Source organism: Sphaeramia orbicularis, chromosome 10 (genome assembly GCF_902148855.1).
Source record: "Sphaeramia orbicularis chromosome 10, fSphaOr1.1, whole genome shotgun sequence".
In the NCBI taxonomy this organism is placed as follows: domain Eukaryota; kingdom Metazoa; phylum Chordata; class Actinopteri; order Kurtiformes; family Apogonidae; genus Sphaeramia; species Sphaeramia orbicularis.
The window spans coordinates 37,174,636-37,196,410 of NC_043966.1; the positions used below are offsets into that span (position 1 = coordinate 37,174,636).

The following is a 21,775-nucleotide window of genomic DNA, read 5'->3' on the forward strand; positions in this document are numbered from 1 at the left end:
AGAGAGAGAGAGAGAGAGAGAGTCGAGGGGAGGGAGGGAGTGAGGCAGAGCGCGTGTGTGCGTGTCTCTCTGTGTGTGCGCGTGGATTGCACCACCGCATCCCGTTCACCGTTTCTGCAGGCGGCCATGCTCAGATGGAGAGAATTAAAGAACAAAAAACTGACAAGCTTCTCTTTTCCCTCAGATTTAGCCACCGCTGTGTGTCATTCCAGATGTGACTGACAAGTCGTTTTATGTCGCCCGCATTGAGTCCTGTGCTGTTCATCTCGGAGAGACTGTGACACCATGGCTTTGGTTATGGAGCCTATAAGTAAATGGACACCAAAGCAAGTGCTGGACTGGATGAAAGGTAATTCTGGTTTTCATTTCCTTTATTGTATTAGGGTAATGATTATATGCTGTGTGCTGGTTAGAATAAGGATGATGATGATGATGATGATGATGCTGATGATGATGATGGTGGTGGTGTGCAGCGGAGGGCCACATTGTGTGCATGTGTGCTCTCCCTCTCCAAAATCCGCAAGCTGACGTGTGATTTTAGCCACTGTAACTGACCACTGATTACAGCCACAAAGTACAGTAAATGCGTTTGAGCCGGTGCAGTGGAATGGATGTCCCCAAGAAGCAGGGAGTGGAGGCTCAGCATTCTGTCATCTCACTTGCTTGAGAGCGCACCCCTCACAAACCAAGCCTATAGGCTGCTGCTGCTGCTGACTCCAACATCAGCAGCAGCAGCAGCAGCAGCAGCAGCAGCAGCAGCAGCAGAGGAACAGCTCATCAATGAATGTGGAGGATATGTCATCTGCTCTGACTGCCACATGCTCTATGCCCAAATGCAACCATCACCAGCACCTTCCCCTGGGTGTATGTGGACATGCACGAGAGTGTGCGCGTATGATTAATGTAGTTAGCTGCATGCACCCCCGATCCCCCCCCACCCCCTACCTCCCCTCCCCTCCCACCCCCCAATGCCAGCCGTACAGTCAGATTCAGCACCGTGGACAGCGCAGTGCCGCCTGCCATATAAGGCAAACGCACCGATCACAGACGCTTTTTTTTTTTTTTTTTGGTTGTTCGTGTCTTTGCTGGCCGCGACATAGGTCCCCTCAAACAGACAGTATGAATGAGTAATCACTAATAATGTCACTGTGTAGCCGTGTGTGCATGTTAGAGAGAGAGAGTGTGTGTGGTGATGATGGTGGGAGCTGTTCTCACACACTCTGGTCAGCTAGAGAGCTGTGAGAGAAACTGTGGTAGGCCTATTGACAGACAATGGGAAAAGAGAGGAGGAGGGGGGGTTGTCCGCAATCTTTTATTTAGGGGGATGACTTTATCATTACTTGTGGCGTGATGACTCAAACCACAAGTGAAATCCTGTAGGTTTTGTGCGTATATATTTATATATGTATGGATTCCTTACACATGCAGCAGTCTGTATTTTAATGATTTTCCTGCATCTCTATCCTCTTAAAAGAGTTCTTAGAAGACTGCGGCTCATTTCTGGTAACAGTTAGCCACTAATGGCTCAGATTATAAGTCCAGGTGGTTGATGGACCCCCAGAGGACATTGCAAGGAAGTATTTGGAATGCGTTATGTTGAGTGATTACGATGAAGTTCCTCGTTTTATAATTGCTCTCCTCGGTAACCAGACAGTGCCGAGTTACAGCTCCATCCTCTGATCTGTGGAGTGTTCACTTGGAAAGCTTTGCTGCTGCTGCTGCTGCCTCTGCTGCTGCTGCACTGTTCATTAAGGGAGGCCAAGTTGCAATTTTGGTTGGAGGTTTATCTGTACCTGTTTGGGTATTTGTGGATCCAGATTTGTGGAAAAATGGAATACACATTGCTATGGCAGACACATGGGATGATTAAGGTTTAGAGATAACTGTTAGGGGTCAAATATGTGCATAGGCTGACAGGATGTAGTCTGAGATGAGATAGAGGTGCATCATAAGGAAAAGAGTAAATTTTCCTTCATTTTAAGTCACAGCAGTAATGTGTAGACAAACAGTTAAAAGAAATGTGGACACAAGTAAACGCTGCCAGCTTTGGGCCACTAAAAGTCAGTCCCATTGGGTATGCTCTGAAAGGTTCTGCTAAAATAAACTGCAAGGGGAAGGGATATAATTTAATGCTCTAAGAGTTCCCCTGCACTTTCAGCCTCCAGGAAACAATAAGAAATGGTGTAAAGCAGTGAAATGTGAACCTTAAACTGTGTGTGTAACAAATGGTGTAACAGTCAATCAGAAATAATTTAAGGCATTCTTTCTTTGTACACGTTTCTACTCTCAAGCTGCACAAATTGGAAGTTTAAAGTTGGAATGAAAAGATCTTAGTCAGTGTGAGGATCCATCTTGTATCATGATCCTGCAAGTATTTGTTTGTAAGTTTCCCATCTGTAAAGTAAAGATAAAGAAGAAATGTGTGCACGCTTAAAGCAAAGCAAAAGAAAATTGTTTCATTTTGTCACCGTTGCACTCTTTGTCTCCACGTGTGTTGCTTAAATAGAAGTCTCTTGGCTTCTTCCAGATGAAGAGCATGGGCCTGGGCATGAATGTTTGTAGACACGAGCAAACATCTCTCAGCATTGTACCTGTTCCTGTGAAGCCCCCTCATCTTTTTGCCTTGTGAACGTTCAAACAAAGACCCTCGGTGGCAGGCTTACGCTTGAATATTGTTTTTCCATGAATAAAGTAAAAAAAGGGCAAAGGCTAGTGTTAATCAGTGAGACAGCGCAGACTACACCTTGGCCTCTTTTTCTGGGAGTGTTTCATCTCTCTCACTCTCATCCGAGGGAATCTTGTGCCATTTTTAGGGAGCAGTGACATTGAGACACTGCTTTAGAGGTTCTCCAGTTATTTCTCTCACTTACAGTGAAACGTACAGTGAATTTCCATAGATACAAGGCACCTGATGACAATAAACATTTTTCCTCATGTCTTCTAATAGTTTTTCTCCGTGGAAGGGATGGTCTGTAATTATCCATCACTTTTATAGTCTTTGGGTTTTCTTTTTTTATGTAAATCCAATGTGTTCTAGGTAATGGGCACCAATATGTGGTTAGTCTGCTGTCAAATTACATATTGTATCTTTGTCTTTGTTTGAAAATTCATTGACAGAACATGAATACAAAATGCATATTCTAATATGTTGCTGCCCTTATCAGCTCTGACTCTTATAACATGGTTAAAATTATGAATACTATAGTTTTATAGGGCTGCATAACAATTATTCAGTTTACCTGCACTACTACAACTATTTTCTTCATTAATCACTTAGTTATTTAGTCTAAGAAAAGTCAGAAGCTGCCTTAAAATGATGTTCAGAGCCCAAAGATATTCAGTAAACTGTAACAGAAGAGTAAAAAAAACCAAAAAAAACAGGCAATATTCTAATTTAAGAAGCCAGAATCAGAGACTTCAAGGTTTCTTTAAAAAACAAAACAAAACAGGAAATGGCTACTGCCACAGTACTGTGGCACAAAATATCAGTTTGTCTATTGCCACAGAGCCAATCAAATGATCCTCTGAATGTTGTCCCAGTGGCTGATTTATATGTATCAAAAACCCGGGCAAATTCCTCATATGAGGCAAAACAGTCGCCACATTTCATGTTGTTTGCCTCTATACTGAAACTGAAAGTGTCAATAGGTGCACAAATCAGCTCCTGGTACCTGGTACTCTAGCCTTTTCCTGTAACCAGATAGGCACATGGCACGTGCGATGCTTATTGCCATAGTACTGTAGCAGCAGGGTGACAGGTTACCTGTCTACACGTGATAGAACGACGGCGTTGACTGGCTCTGTAGTTATAGATAAATGAGAAAGTAGCTCTACAGTACTGTGGCAATAGACACTTGGAAAAAAAGGAAATCACTGAAGTAAATTTATTGGTTGAACAGCCACTGATTAATTTAATAGTTAAGAGCTAATCGATTAATTGATGATTTATTGCAGCTCTTGACTGTAAGAAGGTACAGAGGCTTCATGCACGAGTAGTTTCACTTGAAATACATAATTAAAGATACCATGAATATAAAATGTAGAGTATCCTCTCTCAGGATGAAAACTCCTAAAACTTTACTGGGTTGTAAAAGGTGACATTTTAAACCTAACCACATCACAGAATAAGGTATACTATATTGGCTAATAAAGCTCACACAATCTAAAATAGTTTCTGAATATTTTGTGTAATGATTTCAGTATGTGTTTGTAATCCAAAAACATTCTAGGAGCTTTAATTGTAAAAGGAATGTGTCATGAATTGCAACAGAAAGGACTGCTCTAAGGAAGCCATCATCTTCCAGTGTGAAACAACGGTTAAGTCACATTTTTTTATGGAGCTTCATCCTGGTCTTGTTGACGACAGGCCCTGTTCACAACAGTCCAGTACTGTCATATAAAGAAATATGGGACAAGAAGATAGGATTTCTCTGCAGTCCTATCAAGAAAACCTGACACAGCTAGCTACTAGGCCAAGCAGACTCTCCTGTATCCCTCAGTGCTGTATGTCGAAGGACTGCTCCAGCAGCAGAACACTGGTGAGCCTCACAGAAAGATGACTCATCAGCGTTTGTTTTGATTTGAACTCCCACACTGGAGGAGTTTCCTCTGTGTGTGTGTGAGCGTATGTATATTTTGCAGGGGTGTGTGCAGATGCAACTGATGTGTAAAGTATGACGCTTCATGCATCTGAGCTGATCATATGAGGCAACAAAGAAAAATGGACTTCTTCTTCCCAATGCACACCACATAAGTTCAGCCTGTGCTTTCAGCTGTACAGTGTCTGCCGCCTGCTGATGCATACATTGACGAGAAAATGACTAAAGCAGTTCACTTTCCTGCAGTAATCTCCCTTTACCTGCTGCCTTATTGGGGCAAAAATCACAATAAGTTTGTAACAGTGAATAGCGACAATGAAAAACAGTGGAAGATGTAAAATGTCAGATCAGGAGGTGCTTTATTCCACCGGTGAAACAACCCCCCTGGATGTTGTTCGGCTGTTTGAGTCTCCTGGGGTGTCAGGACCATGTTTACTACCATTCCATACTGTGTTCCCTGATTTAGTCTCCTGCTGACATGGTAACAAAGTCTGTCAGAAAACACGCTTCTCCTGGCTCTGGCTGTGTGCTAGTTGTAGTTTCAGCTGCATTAAAGATTAAAGAGCGTTCCCTTATTATGAAGAAACACACACAGGCACACACACGCAGAGGAAACTCCTCCAGTCCTCCATTTTCACTCTCATCCGCAGACCCAGTGCATGTGCTGTTTGCTGATGCAGCCATGCACTCACAGTAACGGTCAGTGAAATATATGGAATTTATAGAATTTGTATATATGCTCATGCACATGCACAGCACACAAACTCCTGAGCAGCAGCTTTAAGTGGGGCATCGGTCGTCATGGAAACCAGATTTCATCGTGTTGGAGTCACAGCACATGTCATAAGATGGGGAAGCAAAGATGCCCAATCCACATCCTGTATGCCTCTATCACACATTTATACTCACAGTATTTGCACGCAAACACACACACACACACACACACACACACACACACACACACATCCCCTCTTGTTTCATGGCCCTGAGCGTAGAGATGCAGAGAGTAGGGACCCAGATTCAGAAGTGGGGAGGCGTGGAGCATAATGAAAGAAAGGCTGAGGAGCCTAAGATGGGGGAGGAAACGAGGGAGTGCGCAAAGGAAGGCTTGGCATGACAGAGAGGAAAAAAAAGAGGGGAGAGCACTGAGGCAATGGCAGTGAGCGGCGTGGAGAATGAGAGATGCAGCGGGCATCATATCAAAGCGCCTGCTCTATCCGGCCGCTCGGACAGAGGGGCCTGTGTGTGTGGGTGTGTGCGGCTGTTCGAATGTGTTTCACTGGGTTGATGTTGCACCTGTTGTTCCGGGAAATGCAGTTTTACCACCACATAAATTCAACTTAGAGCAAAGTTTCTCAGGACCTGACATGTGGCCGTGCTTTATATGAGAACACAAGAAAAAAGAAGAGAAAGAAAGTGTAGAAACCAAGAATTAAAGCAATGACAGACGCAGTCAGTTAAGAGTGGTGACACACACTTACTTCATGTGCAAATAATCAATATACACATAACAAACAGGCCAATTACACAACAAAACGTGAATCAGCAATGCTATAATGTACTTGATTTTGGTTATTACTCATATAAGGCAGGATATTACTAGAGTGAAACTGTAAACACATATAATACTGGTATTTCTGAACCAAACAGTACTTACAATAACAACTATAACAGTCACTGACAAGCAACTGATTTAATGCTGACAAATGAAGCATCTTTTATAAACATTACAGCATGAGTAAAATAAGCACATTGCAAAAGATGGCCTGAACACAATGAATTGGATACATACTTACTGCACATGCATTCATACATATGAACATGTTGACCAGTTAGATGGACCCCTGGATAGATGGGCTAATGTATTCACACTGTCGGTCTTATCATTATCGTTTTATTGAATAATGTTATTGCACATCAAAGACTCTCCTTATATCATTTAGGTCCAGATAGACAGAAACGGCTGAAAATGCAGAGATACTCAGTGGAAACATTCATTCTGGTTACTGTGCCAATCAATACCAACTTTACCTTTCACTTGGTTCGAACTGGTTTTGGCTATGTTTAGACGGTAATGATCTGAACCAAAAACGCAAAAGTGGCGGTGCCTTCTCACTTTTAATTCCACATTTAGACGTGCATTGTGGGGGAAAACCTGCATGCAGATGAACAGGCAAAAGTGTGTGAAATTTCCTATTTATCGATGTAGTGTGCATGCCTGGTGGCTAGGTGGCATCACCACCACCAAGACCAAGCACCTGCGTAGAACCTTTCTACTTCTCTTCCTGTTCTCTCCTAGTGCGAAATACAATCACAAAAAAGGAAACAGAACTATCATGACAGTTACTGAATGGATGTGAATTAGAGCGGCTAGGGCAACTTGAAGATCCGTCACAGGGAAATAATCCGACATGTTGTTTTTCTGTACTGGTGCATGCCTGTGATGTAAACTCTACGGTGATGCGAGAGTGGAGCATTTTTATTATATCTGCTCTGGAAGGTGGTCTCACTTTTTTGCATCTTCAACCCCCCAAAAACACTGTTGCCGTCTCAACAAAAGGCACATCTGTTAATGTATTTTGTCATTTTCATCTGAAAGTGTTGTTGTGTAAACTGGGCCTTAGAATGTGAGCGTAGCAATAACTCTTCTTTTGGCCAAACTTCTGGGTGACTCTCCCAAAGTGAAGATGTGACGTTGCTAAATGTGTCCTGCTTGTTGCTTTGCCCTTTTTAAGTACAGTCTTGCTCTTTACTTCCTAAACTATAGCTGGGCATGACTGTCCTTGGTGGGGGAGAATAGGGATAACTGGGGCAAGTAAGGTGAAGTTAAAGATCATGTTAACATAATGTAATGTTTCGAGAGAGGCTGCAGACACTTCAGATTTTCTGGGGTCAGCTTAGTCCCTGGAGCCACGCTCTTCTTCTGAACTCCTTGTAGTTTCCAGTTGACCCTATTTTCTGTCTTCCTGTTCCTTCAGATTGCTTCTTGACACCTTCCTGCTCGCTGGATTTCAGTGAGGAAAGAGCAAAAGCTTACACGGAGGAGCTAAAATGCCATCGTCTTAAGAATATTCTATCATGATGTGATGAATATTTCACAGTCTGAATATTTTTAGTGAATGTTGTGTCGCTCTCACCAAAGCACTTACTCCAGCTGCAGGCCTAAAGACGGGGGTAAAGCAACGGGACAGGAGTCTTAGCTGCCAACTCTGGCCTCAACATGATCTCGAAGGAGAAGTCAGACACAGGTTCGACTGTCTGATTCCTGTCCAGGCTAATGGCCCACTGGCTGAGAAGTTTCCAGTGTCATATTCAGCTGTAAATGTCTTTTTATTCAACAAGTCAAAGAGCGTGCACGTACGTGGGGTTGTTTGAGTGTATCCGTAGTGTGTTAGCGTGCTGCTTAGCTTTGCATCAATGCACGGTCCTGAGGGGTAATAACTGCTGATCTTTCACCTCCGCTCTGAGGCCTCTCTTGCTCTGGTTGCTTGGCAACCCTCATGTTACCAAAGAGGAGGGGTTTCTTTTGCTCAGGAAGGAGGAAAACATTGGAGGGAATTGCATGAAATGTGGATGAAGCTGTCAACATGAGATGCTTGCTGGAGAGTCTCCACAGCGGGAAGTAGTCATGGGATGCTTTAGTGGTTCTTCTATAAATAAATCATTCCTTCACATTGGCCCAAACAATAAAACATGTGGATACGGAGACCTTTCAGACTACATGAAAACCAAATTTAAGAGTGCTCACACTTGTGCATTTCACTGAATGTGATGTATGTCACCTATGTGCCAGTATCAAACCAATATAGAACTTTAATTGTACATCAAGTGAAATGCTTTTTTAACATCTCATGTATCCTGTGGATCCATGCACTAGCAAGCAGTTATTTGCCGTCTGGAATTGACCGACCGTTTCTATAGGAAATATGTAAATATGCAATAGCAAATGCAGACACAATACAAGTCCTGCCCCTTCAAGGGACCTTAATTTGAAAAAAAAATATGTACAGTATTGGTATGGTAGGAGATTAATCCTTTTTTGTCCTGCTTTTATCGTCCTAGGAGATAATTCTGAAGGTCAAGGAATGTTTTAAAACTGATGAATTCCTGAGTTTCTGTCTCCAAAAACAGCTCAGAGTCATTGAGGATGTTCACATGACCTGACTTTTTCGAATACTTTTTCGCTTGTTTTCAAAGATGAGTTGAAATTTGCTGAGGCCCTTTTGATGTTAGCAGTGAGACATTTCAGACAAAACCAAGTACTCCTTTACCATCTTTACCATAAACTATGACTTTCTTCACTTGTGTGATAGTTATCTTTTAAAATCACCAACAGTCTTTAAATGGTAACATAAGTATAGGCATATACTGTAAATGTAGGGGTGGGCGATATGGCAAAAATATCATATCACATTTTTTTCCAAATAAAATCACGATCTTGATTTTGTCACAATTCTTTACATTGATCTTTGAAACTAATTTGCACATCTTTTGACAGGTAAAAAGTCACTGCTTCTGTTCTCTCTTTCCACCTTTTGCTACTCTTCTCATAGAGTGCCTTTACTAAATGCTTGCATTAAAGTTGTTTGCTTTTGTTTTGTCTACCTGTTGCCTTTGGCTGCGTTGCGGCTGGCCTTCTAGCAGTTTGGTTCTCAGCATACTGTTTGGGCATGCACTGATTCAGGTTGGACAGCGGGCTACTAACAGCGTGAACATACACGCGGAAAGTTTATAATGCGTACAGATAACACACCAATTAAAAGTAGTGTGTACATTTACACAAGTCATGATATCACACTGCCAGGTGATAGAACAGGTTCATAGTGTTGCCATCCAACGTGCGAACTGTATCTGCTCACATTTTGCAAATTACTGTTGTTTGCGCTTTGTCATTTGGGGAAAAGCCAAACCAATTCCATATGATGGAAATGGAGTTCTTTTTAAAAAGCAACTCGTCCATTTCGCTGTCAGCCATGACTCCCACTACACAATGTGAAATCCATGTGACGTGGACGTGAACTGACGTGATGCGTCTGTGCATCAGCATATAACTACATCCAGAGCCGTTGCATACTCTATGGCTCTGACTAAATCATATTATAGACGATTCCATGATCTTTCTGCTTTGCTGGATCGTCAATACGTTCTAATCCTTCACAATCTAATATCGTCATATTGCCCACCCCTATTTAAATGTATTATGGAATTGCTCCTGACATTAACTTTCATGGATACTTTTTCCCCACGGGGCACACACATAAGACTTCAAAAATAGAAAAGGACATTTAATTTCAATTTTTATTTCTGCAGAACAATGGAGAACATTTGATGTGAAGCTTCATACTGACCTGTGCAGAATGGAAATAAAATGCAGAGATGCAGAGTTGATGTGTTGACATCTGTCCTGTTGGTTTTTACAAAAGGAAATTTAATGTGTGAGAATATGTCCTGGCTTAGCAAATATACTTCAATATGAAATTCCTGTAACACAGTTAGAAAAACAACATTTCCACCAAATGCATTAGTGTGTTTTTAGTGAGTGCACACACTGTGGAAGCTGGCAGAAGCACATTTGAACTATCTATGGTTAAAGTAAGATTAAATGTGTTGTTCTCCATTCAGAATGGCTTCCAGGGGAAACTAGCACAAGCTTATGACTTGATTACATAGAGACACTTCTGACATTGCTCATGCAAAATGACTTTGTTTAGCCTCGACTCTTAATTACACTGTAGGTCTACGTAAGTGTAAGGTCAGTTTTTATATTTTCTGCTGTTAGCTGTGAACAGTGAAATGGTACTGAAGTAGTGTCGTATGATACAGGTAACTGTCATGAACACGGTTGGAATATTATAAAGAGCTTGTGACGGTGCAGTACATGTGGATGTGACCTCTGTGTGTTTGTGTTTGTGTATGTGTGTGAGCACCATGTGCTATTTCAGCTGGCATATGAACTCAGCAGATGAACCCAGATCCGCAGTTTGTCCTCCAGGGGAAGCTTTCTGACTCATGTGATTGGCGAGCAGCTGTGTGTTACACTTTCTGTGCATGTGTGTGACTGTATTCTTGTATGTGGTAGGTTTGGTACATATGTGTGCAGATGTGAGCTTTTATTCACATAATGCTTGAAACAAAAATATCAAGACAACCTTCTCGAAATACGCTGGCAATTAATACAGGAAATGGGGTTGTGTAATAAAAGTAAGAAGATGACGATATATTTATCATGATATATATTTATAGTATAATGATTATATTTATCATAATACACAGTTTTCTTTTGTGTTTAGGGTTTTTGTTCACATTCATATCTAAAGTTTTCACTGTTTTGTTATTTAATTAGTTTTGATACATTCTGGTATTGAGCCCTTTATCTACAGTAACTGTTTTGCATATTCTACCTTTAAATTTGTGAAATGTGCTGTTTCTTTAGTATTTCTTCCTGATCCAACCACAAAGAGCACAAATAACTATCTTTAACAGCATTTATGTATCAGTGAATAAGAATTTAGTTTGTGGATATTTTTTTAACATTACCTCAAGATATAGAAAATGAATGAAAAAAACCCCTAAATCACAAAAATCAGGGATGATAGATTAGCTTATGTCTTGACTTTTCTTGCTTTGTCTTTTATGATGCTTTTGTTTTTTCTAATTTTTGTCTTATTTCATATTGAAGATCATATTATGTTATATCAGAAGTGCCAAACTCATTTTAGTTCAGGGGCCACATTCAGCCCAATTTGTTCTCAATTGGGCCGGACTAGTAAAAAAATGGCATAACAGCCTATAAATAATGACAACTCCAATTTTTTCTTTGTTTTAGTGCAAAAAAAACCATTAAATAATGAAAATATATATATATTTACAAACTATCCAAGCAAAAAAGATGTGAATATCCTGACAAAAATCTGAAATGATAAAAAATAAGGAAGAAAAATAGGTACAATTTTAACAATACTATGCCTCAACTTATCATTTATACATGTGCATTATGGATCAGATCTACAAAGACACAAAACATTTAGTAACAGGCATATTAGACATATTTAGACATATTTGTTCAGGTTCTTCACATTTTAGATGGTTTGTTAATGCAAATATTTTCATAACTTAATGTTATTTTTTGCACTAAACCAAGAGGAAAATTTGGAGTCATTTTTTATAGGATATTACATTATTATTTTACTTGAGATCACATTGGTGTGTATGTGGCCCTTGAACTAAAACAAGTTTGACACCCTTGACTGTAAAAACCTTCAGTCTAATTTTTGCACTTTGTAAATTCATCCTGTGGGCCGGATTGGAACCTTTGGCAAGCTGGTTTTGGCTCATGGGCCGTATGTTTGATATCCCTGTCTTGTATGGTTTCGTCTTGCTTGATCTTTTATATAATTTTCAAGGTGCTTCATTTCATTTCATCCTTAAAATAATTTTAGTTTTGATGCATCTTGCATTGATATCTGATTTCTTTGACCCTATATGTTTTTTACAAATAATTTAGAACCATAATTACCACCTGGTTTCTTCTACTTTTACTCAGCAGCACAAAAATACTTATATTTATGGTGAAAATATTTTTATGCATGCCACCCAGCTCTAACAGAATCCCACCCTCCTCTGTGCTGCAGACGTAGGACATAGTTATACTATGACACTTCCTCAGAGGAGTCAGTGGGGCCTGGAACTCTTTGATTCTTTATTCATCACCTCATCATATAATTCATACTTTATATACCACAGTAGGTGAAGAGAGAGACAGGGAAGAAAGAGAGGGGAAAAGGGCGACAGTTAATGAGTGAACTAAAGTCACGACTAGAATAATAAGTGTGAGAAAGTAATTCCACTTTTTGCTCCGGCACAGAATGTTAAACGTGCAATGAAGACATTATACTGTCATCACTTCACAAATATAGCCAGATATAGCATTTGCATTATAATGATATGAACCTTAATGTGCCAAATTGTATGTCATGGCTGCTATTAAAAAGTGCTTCCACCTTTAAGAGGGAGAAACAGGGATGTAAATGGAGAAGGATGAATGGGAGAGAGAAGGAGCAGCAGAGAAAAAGGAAGAGGTGAACGTGATGCTATACAACATACAGTCGCAGAAAAAATTATTAGACCCCCCTTGTTTTCTTCAATTTCTTGTTCATTTTAATGCCTGGTACAACTAAAGGTACATTTGTGGACAAATGTAATAATAACAACAAATATAGCTCGTAAGAGTTTAATTTCAGAGCTGATATCTAGACATTTTTGATGTTTTCTTGATAATAACCAAAATCACTTCAGTTCTTACATCAATATCTATGGCATTGTACTGACAAAAACAGTGCTTTTAGGCATTCCATGTTTTCTTTTCTGTTTGTTTTAGTCACATGATACACACAGGAATTACTACTTGATTGCATAACCGTTGTTTTTGATGACTTTTGATGGTCTAATAATTTTTTCCATGACTATATTTATGGGAATAAAAACATAAAACAATAACGTGTATGCCTGTTTCATAGACTATGAGAAGGCCTTTGACCTGATGATGGAATGGCTAAAGAACATTGGCAGTGATGGGAGAGACCTGTGACTTATTGTCAACCTCAACTGGATGCAAAGGGCAACCATACAACTAGAGAGATGCATGTCAGACAAAACTGACATCAAACGAGGCATGCGATAAGAACGTGTCCTATCACCAAGTGTCTTTAATCTGTAGACTGAGCACATCTTTAGGAGCACTGACAACCACAAAGGAGTAAACACTGGTCTGGTGGTGTCCAAATTAACTCTTTAGCTCCTGATGTGTCTGTGGTGAGAGTTCTGAATGTATGATTTGTTTTAAATATTCATAAAAATTCAACTGTGTGCTCAGTAGGAAAAATTAGAAAACGTGCTGATAGAATAGACCTTGTTCTTTCCATAGACATCTGAGCATGCTCAGTGCACCTCACACCACCTGTGTAATGGTGTGTGTGTGTGTGTGTGTGTGTGTGTGCATAAAACACAGAACAGTGAGTGAGACTGACTCACTATAAAAATAGACGGTTTGGGCTTTTTTTCCCACACCATTTTCCCCGTCATTTTTTGTATTTACGATTGTTTGCAGTGTTGTGGTGATTTTTCTTTTTTCTTTTTTCTTTTTTTTTTTTTTTTACTGTGTTTTTACCAAGTTTTGACCGTGTAACTGCTTTATGGATTTCAACCAGGTGTCAAAAAACAGCTGGACTGATTTAGAAAAAAAGATCCCCAAAACAAAAACTACTGATCCAAAATTCAAATACTTGTGTGTTCCAGTTCACAGTTCATTTTAAACATCCTAAATCTGTTATTGATGTTCATTCTGAGTGTCTTATTTAGTAAAAACCTTTCAAACTTCAATTCCTTTCTTTGTCTTTGTCTGTTATTCCACCCTGTTTTGACCTAAAACACACAGTAAAACAAAACCACTGAAGAAAAGGAACACAAGCACATACTCACAGCATCTTTTATGACACTGAAACAGATGCAAATTCACAGCAGCACGTTTACCTCAAATAATGTCCTAGGGGTTAAAGGGTTAACAACCGGCGGTACGCTGATGATACAGTGCTCCCAGCAGAAAATGAGGAAGATCTCATTATAGACAGAGTTAATAAAGCAGGAGAAACCTACAACATGAAGATGAACGCTAAGAAAACAAAGACAATGGTCCTCAGCAAAAGAGAAGAAAGGCCATGAATCAACATTTTGACTGATGGAGCTGTTATTGAGCAAATCTCGAGTTTTATCTACCTAGAGAACAATCAAAAAGAGGGTCCTTTGAACTGTGGACATATAGAAGAATGTTGAAAATCTCATGGATGGACAGTGACGAACCTAGAGTTTACACCAGAAAACGCCAAGACAAAGAAACTGAGGTGTTTTGGCCACATCATAAGCCACAACACCTTGAAACACACCTTACTTGAAGGGAAAATTGATGCCAGAAAAGAGTGAGAGAGAGGAAGACCCTTAACAACATGGTCTAGTGACATCAGAAGCTGGACAGGCCTCAACTGTATGGAAGCTACGCAAAGGGCAATGGACAGACATGACTGGTGAGCACTGACATACAGCCCATGCAATAATCCTGTCCTGCAATAACAATGTAATATTTATTCCATATTTATCAAAAATAAATGCGCTATTTTGATATAGACATGGTTCATAGTTATACATACTGTTTCATATATATACATACTATTTTTATAGGCAAGGCATACTGTTAATACTGTTAATAGATATACATACTGTTAATACTGTTAATATATATACATACTGTCATTCATAGGCAATACATACTGTTAATACTATTGATAGATATACATACTGTCATTCATAGGCAATACATACTGTTAGTACTATTATTAGATATACATACTGTTAGCACTGTTAATAGATATACATACTGTTAATACTGTTAATAGATATACATACTGTTAGTACTATTAATAGATATACATACTGTTATTCATAGGCAATACATACTGTTAATACTATTAATAGATATACATACTGTTATTCATAGATAGTACATACTTTTAATACTATTAATAGAGATACATACTGTTATTCATAGGCAATACACACTGTTTATACCATTAATAGATATACATACTGTCACATTCTGTAAATTTGCATATTGTATTTTTTTTTCTAGTTTTATTTTTTATTATACTTAGCTCCATTCTTATGTTACTTTGTAAAATTGTAAAATTTATATTCTATTTTCTTATCTAATTTTCAATTTTTGTTATTTTATATTTGCTCTGGTGTTTTGTTAATATTGCTGCACTGACTGGAGTTGCACTCCTAATTTCACTGGACACACAATGACAATAAAGGCTATTGTATTGTATTGTATTCTCTGTCAGGAAGGAACTCAATGATAAAAAACCTCCATTTTGAGAGATAGTCATGTCTCTTTTTCTTCTACTCTTGTCTCTCTCATACTGAAGACTAGGAATCACATATTCAGAAGTCCTAGTTATCAGCTGCAGGGCTCTCTGTTTCCACTCTGCCTCCATATTCTCCACATTTCTCTCTCTTTGCTCCTATAGCTGCTGGTGAACTACATACAGAAATCTGCATTTTCAGTCCAGTTGTGCATATCTCTACCAATGCAGGTGATGATTTATTAGGCGACAGGAGGCTTTTTCTCCACTTTTGTAAACATTTTAGATCCACAGGAAAGAAAACAGCTCCTTGGAATGTAACGCTGGAGCATAGCTGTGCATCTATGTAAGATTTATCACTGTGATACTTATCTGAGAAAAGTGAAGAGCGCTGTTCATTTTTCAATTCATTTGCCTTGATAAAAACGCAGAACTTTTTTTCACAGCTCTCTTTGAAAATCCAAAAACAATAATTTGCAAAGAGACATTACCATGCACTTCTCATGAAACCAATACATCATGTTTCCATCCAATAACCCATTTCAGTACATACACCGACAGCCTTGCATAAGATAATGTAATTTTCTGAAAGGTGTGCTAACGTGGGAAATGTGGGTTTGTCCACAGGGGATGCATTCCATTAAACAATTTTTACTTGTGGTGCTACAGTGTAGAGCCTCTTACTGTTGTGTTAGATTTAAAATTGCTCTGCTGTGCTGAATCTAACAAGATTGTTTGTCCGTGTCACTCAGCACAACACTAGGCTTATTTTTTGTCTGCTATGTCCCATGGCATACCAAGAGCAAGATGCCTCATGCTCATCCTTTGTTGTGTGTGTGTGTGTGCATGCGCGTGTGTGTGTGTGTGTGTGTGTGTGTGTGTGTGTGTGTGGTGACAGTGTTAAGGTGCTACCACACTGTCTGCTCTCTGCCAGTATTGCTTCCCTTGGGCATCAGTGTTTTCCTCGCAGCTTTAACAACATGCCTCCACAGTGGCGTCAAGACCCTGAATAACAACAGCAGTTGTAATTGTATTTGTATGTGTGATTGTGTTTGAAGTGTGTTTGCACAGAGACAGAGTGTGTGTGTTTTCTCTGTGGTTGTGTGTACGTGTGCATAGATTCGCTTCCTGTCCTGCGTTTCTTTTTTTTTTTTTTTGTCTTCTGTGTGCTCATTTTCGAGTGGGCTTGTTCATTAGGTCTGTGGGGAGGCGTGCTTTCTGCTGACTTTGTTTGGTTCAAAGCCCGAGGCTCTTACTGATCAATAGCATCCCGGACCCACCACGTCTACAGCTGATTGGCTCTCTGCACGGCAGCGAACCACGGCTTAACAGCCCAGAGTCACACGTCGATATTTTACTCACATCTTTTGAGGTATATTTTGGACACACCCACAAATCCTCAGAATGTGCATTACATTTTAGTGTTTTCTGTTTGATATCACTGACTTATAAATCATATTTTCATCTCCAATGCACTAAACTAGTAATGGCTGATATGTCCTCAAACATCAGTCAGTACTGATAGTTATCATTTCTCATTTCAGTCAAATTTAGCAGCAGATTTTCATCCTCTAAAAGCAGAAGAAACTCCATTTGTGGTTTTAAATGATAAGTAAAAGATGTGACCGATGAAAATTGTGCAAATGACAAAAACAATGGAAACAGTGAAACAAATAAGACAAAAACAAAGCATAAGCAAATAAATGCATCAGAGATTTACATCCTTCATTTACCTTGACCTCATCTGTTTCCAGATCCAGTCTAACGCTAGTCTTCACTGGATTAAAACCCTCTGTATGTGTGTGTGACCATAGATCGGTGTGTGATCATCACCAACAGCTGTGTTTTCTAACTGACAGTAAGTTGTCAGTAAAGTAACAGAGAAATTTGTGGCTCGAGGCTGGTGTTTAACTTTCTGCGTGGTGGAGTAAACACGCTGTCACTGTGTGTTTTTGTGTGGGTGTTTGCTCGGATGCCTACAATCTAAATCAGGGGTGTCAAACTTATTTCAGTTCAGGGGCCACATGCAGCCCAGTTCCATCTCAAGTAGGCCGGTCCAGTAAAATAATAACATGATAACCAATACATAGTTACATACAATAACAATAAAATTACATTATGAAAATGTGAATAACCTGAACTACCACATACAACCTGAAATGTATTCAGGAAAATAAGTGCATTCACCATAATATTATGTCTCAGCTTTTTATTAACACAACAATCAGATCATAGTGGATTTACAAATGCACAAAACACTTAGGAACAGGCAGAATATTGGTAAAATTGCATTTATTTCAGGTTTTTCATATTTGTTAAGGATATTTAAGATAAGATTAGATAAGATATGCCTTTATTAGTCCCACAAGGGGAAATTCCAGATTTGCAGCAGCAAAGCACAAAAGCACGCAAGAGCAAAATAAGTGCAAATCCAAAAAAGCTATATATACTATTTACAGCTGTGCACATGCTGATCATGCCACAGGTTGGATAGGGATACGGTTTATTGTGCGGTTTATATTATATTTATATGTTATTGTTAGAAAGTTTAATATTTTCATAATGTGATTTTACTATTTCCATATTAATCCATGGAGAAAATTTGAAGTTGTCATTACTTCAGGGATTAAAGTTCTCCGTCACCACGACGGATTTCCATCAAATGGAAAAATTGAGGGGGGAAAGAAGTCATACTGAAGTAACTTCCCCACGTGTTTCGCGGAGTCCAGTCGGCACCGCGATCCTGTCCTGGGTCTGCTGTCCTGGATCTGCAGGTGTTTAACACAGGCACAGGGGGCTGACAGGTTTAACAGTGATGATAATAAGATGACTTCTTTCTTTTTATGTCGGGAGGAGAGATTGATGACTATTTCTCTTTGGAAGGAAACGCTGCTCATTCTGTGCCTCAGAAACACATGGACAAGTTCAGCTTTACCGAAGTTCAGCCTCCAGACTAACTTTAGTTTAGTGCTAACAAGTAGCTTTCATTATGAAAGAACCACAGCGAAAAGGGAAGAAGACAGAACTGATCTACATGGACCTTCATGTTTGGGTTCATAGCTTATCTCCTCTTGCCGGTATATGACTAGTGTGTGTGTTTGTGTTTGTGTGTATGTGCCCTTCCCGTGCGTGCGGCTGTGCGTGCCGCGGCCTTACGCGGTTACGCGCCCGACTGCATAAGTGCTTCATTTTGACCCGTTTAGCATCTTATTTCTATCTGTGTGGTACAGTACGAAGATAACATTGAATGAATGAGTAACACCCTTGGTATTTGCAAAGCCACTGTATTTTAAATACCCTCAGAGAGTATCTGGAACAGAATATAATTTCTGTTTCAGTTGACGTAATTTCTTCCAATCAGAACATGATATTGGCGGGAGGGGGTTGTGGACGCAGGTTTGACGACGTACAGATTATTGTGGCTAGCATATACGACATCATGGACACGTTTGTAGAGGAAGGTGCTGAAGTGGTAACTATTGAGAGATGCGTGAAAAATAGATGGAGGTGGGCATGGCTTGATTAGAAGGGAGACAATGGAACTCTAATTAGTAATTATTATTTTCACTTGCTTCAAAGGTTTTCATACCCTTTAAAATTAACCACAGAGCACCAAAATTGACCTGAAGCTTTAAAAATTTTCTGGGGGAGGACCCACAGACCCCCCACCAATACCACTCATGACATTTTTTCTACCCATGTTACTAATCTTCTACACCTGTACACTCTCCCATTCAGTGTGTTTTACAGTATTGCCAAATTTGACTATATAAACTTGTACACTATAGTAGTATTGTATTGCATCATTTTTAATAGTGGCCAATGATTTTGACCAGAAGAAAATTTTCAGTCAGATGAAAAATTTTTGCTTTAATCCCTGCATTACTTATAAGTTATTTTGCTATGATTTTACTTGAGTCCCTAAACTAAAATGAGTTCAACACCCTTGATGTTTAATGTTGTCAGTGTCAAATTTATCTTGCGGGCCAGATCGGGCTATTTGGGGGCCAGTTTTAGGCCATATGTTTGACACCCCCGATATAATCAGACTGTGGTTCAGTGTGCGATGTAGACGACAGGGCCTTTCTGTTTTGTATTCTACTGTCAGGCAGCAGCAGGTTTGTGTGTGTTTGCTTGTGAATGTGTGGATTTGCATTGGCAGGGTGATTCGCATGTGTCTGTGTCTTCTCCTCAGGTCTGGACGACTGTCTCCAGCAGTATGTGAAGAGCTTTGAGCGGGAGCAGATGGGGGGAGAGCAGCTGCTACACATCACCCATCAGGAGCTGGAGGAGCTGGGTGTCACCAGGATAGGACATCAGGAGCTCATCCTGGAAGCTGTCGATCTGCTGTGTGCCCTGGTCAGTCAGCTTGGATTGTGTCTGCTGTACATGCACATTCTGCACATGTTACCTTTTATATGTCTGAAAGGTTGTCGTAACACTGTCACACATATTTCTCTATGAGATTATTATGAGCAACATGAACCTTTTGTTATTCAGAAAGTGGTTGTTTCATCAGACAAATACAACACAAACAGAATTTTTTTTTTAGACATTTAGGACATTAACCCATAAAGACCCAGTGCTACTTTGGTGGAAGTTCCAAAATATTTTTTCTCTACACTGGAAAAAATCTAAATCTTACCAAGTATATTTTCCTAATTTCTAGTCAAAATATCTCATCACACTTAAAATACGACATAATCACCTAAAGAGTAACTTTAGAGTGAGATATAAGAACTTACTTTTTGACAATAGATCTTGAAAATCATATTTCAAGAAATCTTAACAAGATAATTTTCACTTTTTCCATTGGCAGATTTTTTTTGCTTAATTCAAGATGTTTTTACTTAATTTAGGCCAAAAAAATAAAAAAAAATCTGCAAGGGAACAAGTGAAATTTATCTTGGTAAGATTTCTTGAAATATGATTTTCAAGATCTGTTGTCTAAAAATAAGATTTTATATCTCACTGAAAGTTACTCCTTAGGTGATTATGTCTTATTTTAACCCTTTCATGTATACTGGTCACTACAGTGGACAGCTTTTCTACAGCTGGTCTCTTGTATATTCATGCATTTTGTTGTTTTGTTTTTTTGTACATATCTTTATTAAAGTTTTAACACATTACATATCTTTTCTGACATGAATTGGTAACATTGTGTAGATCTCCCCCGACTGTAATAGTTATAGTTTTCACACAATTTCTCAGTACATACATGTTTCCTTGCATCAAAAATTAAACATGTGGTGTCCAGCTGTTGTGGACATTTTTGCACCTTCATTAAAAATAGGTTCATAAGAATTTTTTTTAAATTATTATTATTTTTTTGATGGATTTTTTTTAACATTTATTTATTTTATTTTTTATTTATTTTATTTATTTTTCATAAGAAATGTTTTAATCACATTGTTTTTTTCCATGCCTAAAGAGGAATGAAAACACTCAGGAAAAAATCTTGATAAAGGTTCTCATAATTCATGCATGAAAGGGTTAAGTGTGATTAGATATTTTGACTAGAAATGAGAGAAATACACTTGGTAAGATTTTGATTTTTTCCAGTGTATATTTAACTTTTCTGAAGTGATTTATTGCCATTTATTATGACATGAATTTTTTCTATGAACATCAGGTATTTTCCAACATTTAATTTACTGATCATGTAGATGTTAATAAAAGCACAGATTAAAGTTGAGGGTTAATATATCAAAAACAGAGAAAGCTGAAGAAAAAGTGACTTTTTTTTTTTTTTTTTTTGCAAAATATATCAATTACTGAACATAAACCCAGTGCTTCCATCCACTGTCATTGATCCAACTCCATGGGTTTTACTGGTGAATCAATGTTATGCGGTGTTTCCACGTTCACTACAGAGCCTCTGAACATCCAAATGGGTCATATCTGATGATCATGAAAAGATGAGAAACTGCATTTTACACCAATTATTTACATGTATTTATAGGATTAGTAGATCAACAGGTATTAAACATTTTACATCAGTACATGATTTGAGTCGCCAGTGGCTGTTTGGGTCTTTATGGGTTAAATGAAAAAAAACAATGGGTTTGTAGAAAAAAGTGTACATTATATCATTTTGAACTATTATTAGCATTATATGTAAGTACAACTCTTATTCGAAAAGCGCTACAGAAATTCTGACTGATTTCTATATGGGTTGTTGTTTATTTTCTCTCAGCAGTTATTGATATTGGCTTAAGAAGAGGCTAAAAAAATGCCCTCCATCACTGGGGCTGTGCTTTGTGT

General features: G+C 38.9%; 1 protein-coding gene across 4 annotated transcripts in view; it reads left to right on the forward strand.

Annotated features, from left to right (window-relative positions):
• The window catches only part of LOC115426896 (connector enhancer of kinase suppressor of ras 2), a 98,531-nt gene continuing 76,756 nt past the window's right edge, over positions 1-21,775 (forward strand). For 2 of the 4 annotated variants that reach the window (XM_030145132.1, XM_030145133.1), the window contains exons 1-2: positions 1-349; positions 19,707-19,870. In XM_030145132.1, the coding sequence (XP_030000992.1) occupies positions 286-349; positions 19,707-19,870 (228 nt within the window). In that variant the 5' untranslated portion in view covers positions 1-285. The remainder of the gene's footprint in view (positions 350-19,706; positions 19,871-21,775) is intronic. The other 2 variants (XM_030145135.1, XM_030145134.1) reach the window with 1 other exon arrangement.